This window comes from Nansenia antarctica (assembly GCF_963989245.1).
Source record: "Nansenia antarctica genome assembly, chromosome: 6".
Lineage (NCBI taxonomy): Eukaryota > Metazoa > Chordata > Actinopteri > Argentiniformes > Microstomatidae > Nansenia > Nansenia antarctica.
Genome location: NC_137676.1, coordinates 3,131,073 through 3,137,441, shown reverse-complemented (window position 1 = coordinate 3,137,441; position 6,369 = coordinate 3,131,073). Strand labels below are relative to the sequence as shown.

Here is a 6,369-nt window from a genome sequence, read left to right as displayed (position 1 = left end):
TGGAAAGAGTATATTGGTGTGTTTCCAGACCAGACACACACACAGCTCCCAGCCAGATGTGTAGCAGTCGGGAATCAGTGGTCTCATTATTTTGGTTTACGGTTAGGGGGGTCAGTCTAATCTCTGAGTCTGGTTACGGTTAGGGGGTCAGTCTAATCTCTGTCTAAACACCTCTAAACTGTATCTCAGCTGTTCGCATCTTTCCACAGTCTGACCCTGGTGTCTGTGTGTCTGTGTGTCTGTGTGTGTGTGTGTGTGTGTGTGTGTGTGTCCTCCACCCCCCCGCCCACCCCTCCCCCGCCCTCACCTTCTCCCCCAGGAAAGAAAAAGCGAGGGAGGGAGTCTGGCTCCTACTCTGAGGAAGAGAAGACGTCTCTGGGAGGAGGAGGAGGAGTGGGAGGAGTGGGAGGAGGAGGAGGAGGAGGAGGACTAGTGGGAGGAGGAGGAGGAGGAGGAGGAGGAGGAGGAGGAGGAGTGGATGAGAGTCCCCCGCGTCCTCCCCGCCCACCGGACATGAACCCCGTCATCAACGCCAACGGGAGCGCCAACATGGCGCTCATCAGCAACGCCCTGGCCGCCTACACCTTCATATCAGGTAACCCACGGCAACCCCCCCTTACCCACAACCCCCTTCTTCACCACCACCACCACAACGTCGGTGACCTCCACGTGAGGTCAAGACCTCGTCAGTTTCTCTGTCTCTCTTTCTCTTTCTCTGTCTCTGTCTCTCTCTCTGTCTCTCTCTCTCTCTCTCTCTCTCTCTCTCTCTCTCTCTCTCTCTCTCTACTACCACCCTCTCCTAAACACACGCCTACTTCCTGTCTTATTTACATTTACATGTTTGTCATTTTTGCAGACGCCTTATTCCAAAGCGACTTACAATCAATACATTTGACTTAAGCAAGTGAATCATCGATCCACCAGTCATAGCAGGAAGAGTAATCCAGCTCAGGCCCGATTGGCCACAGTCGTCCTGATAGAAGAAGAAAGGAATAGACACTGACGAAATTGTTGTGTTGATTGTCCGGTACGTGCGCAGGGGGGGGCTTAGTGGCGTCACACACGTAGTGTAATCAGAAGGACTCTGTCTATCCCCCCATAAAGCAGAAATGCCAACCCCCCCCCCAAAAAAACTCCCCCCTTGTCTTCTCAACTGCCCTGGGGTGGGTGAAGGAAGAGGGGAGGTAGAGTTTGGGTTTTGAGGGGCGAGAGCAGTTCTGTGGGTCTGTGTGGAGGCATTTGATGTTAGGTGATGCTAGGTGATGCTAGGTGACTTGGGTGTTCCAGTATATGGGTCTGTGTGGAGGACGTTGATGCTAGGTGATGCTAGGTGACCTGGGTGTTCCAGTATATGGGTCTGTGTGGAGGACGGTGATGCTAGGTGATGCTATGTGATGCTAGGTGATGCTAGGTGATGCTAGGTGATGCTAGGTGATGCTAAGTGATGCTAGGCAATAGGTGACGCTAGGTGACCTGGGTGTTCCAGTGTGTGTGTTCCTGCGGAGGTCTTAGCGGTGGGTGGCACTGTGCTGAGGGGAGAACCCAGACCCACATCCCCTCTGCTAGGTGATGCTAGGTGACGCTAGGTGATGCTAGGGGACCTGGGTGTTCCAGTGTGTGTGTTCCTGCGGAGGTCTTGGCGGTGGGTGGCACTGCGCTGAGGGGAGAACCCAGACCCACATCCCCTCTCCCCGGGCCTGGGAGGGGCGGAGGAATAACAGGACCGAGGAATGCAGATGTGGAGGAGAGATACCCTACCTCCTTCCTTGTGTACACACACACACACACACACACACATACACCCACCCACGCACACACGCACATCCACCCACACATGCACGCACACACACACACACACACATTGTTCGTCCCCATATGTCACCTGCTCCAGCCAGCTGCTAAAACACACGTTGGAGATGGGAGAGAGAGAGAGAGAGAGAAGAGGAGAGAGAGAGAGAGAGGGGAGAGAGAGAGAGGAGGAGAGAGAGAGAGAGAGAGAGAGGAGGAGAGAGAGAGAGAGAGGAGGAGAGAGAGAGAGAGAGAGAGGAGGAGAGAGACAGAGAGAGGAGGAGAGAGTAAGAGAGAGAGAGAGAGAGAGAGAGAGAGAGAGAGAGAGGAGGAGAGAGAGAGGAGAGAGAGAGAGAGAGGATCTTTTCCTGCTTTTTTACCTCCCACTCGGCCGGGCAAATAAACACACTTACTGCCTGGTAAGATAGACACACACACAGAGACACACACACAGTAAGATAGACACGCACACAGAGACACACACACAGTAAGATAGACACACACACAGAGACACACACACAGTAAGATAGACACACACACAGAGACACACACACAGAGACACACACACAGTAAGTTAGACACACACACAGTAAGATAGACACACACACGGTAAGTTAGACACACACACAGTAAGATAGACACACACACAGAGACACACACACAGTAATAATAAACACACACACGGTAAGATAGACACACACACAGTAAGATAGACACACACACAGAGACACACACACAGTAAGATAGACACACACACACAGAGACACACACACTGTAAGATAGACACACACAGTAAGTTAGACACACACACAGTAAGATAGACACACACAGTAAGATAGACACACACACAGTAAGATAGACACACACAGTAATAATAAACACACTTGTGGTTAGTGGACCTAGCAGTCTTATAGGCAGTGTGGTTACTGTACTTAGCCTACCTAGCCTCTTTGTGTGTCTCTCTCTCTCTCTCTCTCTCTCTCTCTCTCTCTCTCTCTCTCTTTCTGTCCCTCTCTCTCTGTCCCTCTCTCTCTCTCTCTCTCTCTCTCAACCTTGGCATCTCACCAAGTGATCTTTTTCCTGTTGATGTTGTTGTTGTTGTTGTTGTTGTTTGTTTCTCATTCATGACTGTCCTCATGATCGTGTGTCCCAGCGGTCACAGTCACAGTGCCTTTCTTTCCTTCCGTCATGCGTTCATTTGTAACCATGGCGATGAGGGTAAACACCCTGCTGCTGCCTCAGTGTGTAACCTGGTGACCGAGGTCAGCCTGACCGCTGAGTGGAACAGGCCGGGGGGGGCCTTTTTTACTTCCCTCGAAGACTTCAAATTGGTCTATTTATTTAGTGCAGGATACTTTTGTTACCGCACAGCACTTTATGTTCAGCACTTTATCTCTCTTATGTCCTGTGTCTTTTATTGTTACTATTGTCTTTTCTTCTCTGGCACAGTGTTGAGTGACAAGTCCCATTTCATTTCACTGCATGTTTTACTTTGTATTTCTGTGCATGTGACAAATAAAGTACCCTTAAACCTTGAACCTCAAAGGCGTCAGAGGAACCCGATGGAGAGCTGTACCAGGAGTCATTTTCCTGCTGGCTCATCCTGGTGAACGTTTGCGCTCCATGAATAACCGTTTTAACCCGCCCTCTCTCTCTCTCCCCGACTCCCTCCCCTTCCCTCCCCTTCCCTCCCTCCCCCCCCCCCCCCCCCCTCTCTCCGCCCCGCAGACCACCCGGAGCGAGCGGCGCTGTTCTTCGTGTGCGGTGTGTGCCTGGGTCTCTTCCTGACCCTCTTCGCCCTGGTGGTCCAGATCTCCTGCCGCACCGACTGCCAGAACCCCCACCGCCAGCACCCCCAGCACCCCGGCCACCACCGGCACCGCCGCGGCGGCGGGCCCGGGAGTAGCAGCACCAACACCAACGGCAAGAAGCGAGGAGGTGGAGGTGGAGGTGGAGGTGGAGGTGGAGGAGCGCGGGGGACCGGCGCCGGTGCCGACAGCTCGTCCGAATCCAGCGGCGACTCGGACGACTCGGACTGGGAGACCACGTCGGACCTCTCGGCCCGGCGGCACCGGCGGTTCGAGCGCACCTTGAACATGAACGTGTTCACGTCGGCCGAGGAGCTGGAGCGAGCGCAGAGGCTGGAGGAGAGGGAGAGGATCATCCGGGAGATCTGGATGAACGGACAGCCGGACGTGCCCGGGACGCGAAGCCTTAACCGCTATTACTGAGGAGGAGGAGGACGAGGAGAGGAGGACGAGAGGGGGAGGGAGGGAGGAGGGAGGACCGTAGAAATGGACCGCCTCAAACCGCTATAACAGAGGAGGGAGGAGGAGGGGAGGAGGACCGTTAAAATGGACCGCCTCAACTGCTATTACTGAGGAGGAGAGGAGAGGAGGGAGGAGGAGGTGGACCGTAGAAATGGACCGCTAAAATGGTGGGAGGAGGTTGGGGAGGGGCGGGGGTCGACCGCAATAGAACCACTCTGCTGGGGGGGGGGGGGGGGGGGGTTTGGAACCAACCACCAACTAAGGAGGGGGGGAGGAGCGTGACTGTGGTGGCAGACCCCCCAGGAGGACAGCAGCTATCTCTCTGTCTGTCTGTCTGTCTGTCTGTCTATCTGTCTGTGTGTGTGTGTACGTGTGTGTCTGTGTGTCTCTCTGTGTGTCTGTCTCTCTGTCTGTGTGTCTTTGTGTCTGTCTGTGTGTGTGTGTGTGTGTGTGTGTGTGTGTGTGTGTGTGTGTGTGTGTGTCTGTCTGTCTGTCTGTCTGTCTGTCTTTGTGTGTGTGTGTGTGTGTGTCTGTCTGTCTCTCTGTCTGTCTGGCTATCTCTCTGTCTGTCTCTCTGTCTGTCTGTCTGTCTGTCTCTCTGTCTGGCTGTCTCTCTGTCTGTCTGTCTGGCTATCTCTCTGTCTGTCTGTCTGTCTGTCTGTCTGTCTCTCTGTCTGTCTCCCTGTCTGGCTATCTCTGTCTGTCTCTCTGTCTCTCTGTCTGTCTGTCTGTCTGTCTGGCTATCTCTCTGTCTGTCTGTCTGTCTGTCTGTCTGTCTCTCTGTCTGGCTATCTCTGTCTGTCTCTCTGTCTCTCTGTCTCTCTGTCTGTCTGTCTCTCTGTCTGTCTGTCTGTCTGTCTGTCTGCAGTGAGAATAAGCTCGTCCTTCCACCCAGCACGGTAAGCTTGGCCAGAAACCTGTCTCTCTCTGATAGGTGGAGGTGGGTAGGGGATGTGGGGGGGGGTGGCGGGGAGGGGTCACTGCTTTTAACCTCCGGCGGGCGGCCCCCTGCCTGAAGTGGAGGCTCATGGGTAATCCTTTCCCATAGACATAGAGCAGAGCTGTGGAGACCTAAACAGGACAGGTGACTTAAACGACAGTTGACTTCCTGTCAGGATGTGGAGTACAAGGCAGCTCTGGAACACTCTGAAGGCTTGCTGCTTTTCTCTGCTCACTCACACACACACACACACACACACCTCCCTCCCTCCCACCACCCCCTCCCCTCCCCTCCCCCCCTCACCCACCAAGTATTCAAAATGGATGACTGGGGGGTCTGGGAGATGCGTGAAGCTCCCTCAGTGGGACAATGAACAGTACGATATGAGAGATGGACCCATGATGTTACAGACAATCTTCGAGGAACACCGACCCCACCTCCCTCCAACAACCCCCCCCCCCCCTCTTCAACAACCCCCCCCCCCCCCCCCCCCGCCAACCAACCGTCGCTGCCTTTGAACTTTTGAACCAAAAAATATGTTTTTTGGAATTCATCTCAGCCCTTATTATGAAATCTATTTTATAATATTTAATAGTTTTATTGTCGTCGTTGATGTTGTTGTTGTGTTCTTTTTTTCTTTTTTTTTCTTTCGTTTTTGTTTTTCCATTTATGGGTTTTATTATTATTATTATTATTATTATTATGAGATATTTTTATACTGTGGCAAAGCTTGTCTGGCACCTCAGGGATGTAATCCTGTCGTTTGTGTGTGGTTGTTATATTTGCTTCCTAAGAAGGGGATCAGTCCATCACTCCAGATGTGTCAGCATTTAAAAAAAGAACAAAACATCACGTTATTATAAAGAAAAAGAAACGCCTCAAAGAGGTGATTCAGTGATTCATGAAGCTTATTTTTGATATGTCATGATGCACAGCGCAGTGCCTTACCTAGCTACAAGGATGTCTTTCGGTGTAAACAAAAATATATATTTTAAAAAGTGCCCTGTCAAACAATTGGGCCGCGTTCGTAAAAATCGCTCTGAGAGCGTCGGGGCGTCCACGTGACTGCCTCTTGTCCAATCAAATCACTTGGTTTCATTATGACGTTGTACCCAGTGTGCACTCCGGCGAATTTACGAACGCGGCCTTCCTTTAGTAACCAATCAATCAATCAATTAATCAATCAATCAATTCGGATCTGGGTTTTTTCCCCCGTTCCCCCATTCAATCATGTTTCTCACTTTGCCAAATTAGGCTTAGAGGGGTGTGTTGTCCAAATGAAAGGTTAATGGCTACGTCGATGTCGAGCATTGCACTTATTGGCATGCAGAAATGGATGTTACAGTACATCAAGCAGATCATGCTAGTAAT

The 6,369-nt window shown here is 51.9% G+C and overlaps 1 protein-coding gene across 1 annotated transcript; it reads left to right on the top strand.

Moving 5' to 3' along the window:
• Positions 1 to 513: 513 nt before the first annotated feature.
• eva1aa (eva-1 homolog A, regulator of programmed cell death a) lies at positions 514 to 4,019 on the top strand (the record flags this gene model as incomplete). Its single annotated transcript, XM_080533745.1, has 3 exons — positions 514 to 595; positions 3,517 to 3,664; positions 3,788 to 4,019. The coding sequence occupies 3 exons, from the start codon at positions 514 to 516 to the stop codon at positions 4,017 to 4,019; spliced, it is 462 nt and encodes a 153-aa protein (XP_080389871.1).
• Positions 4,020 to 6,369: the final 2,350 nt, after the last annotated feature.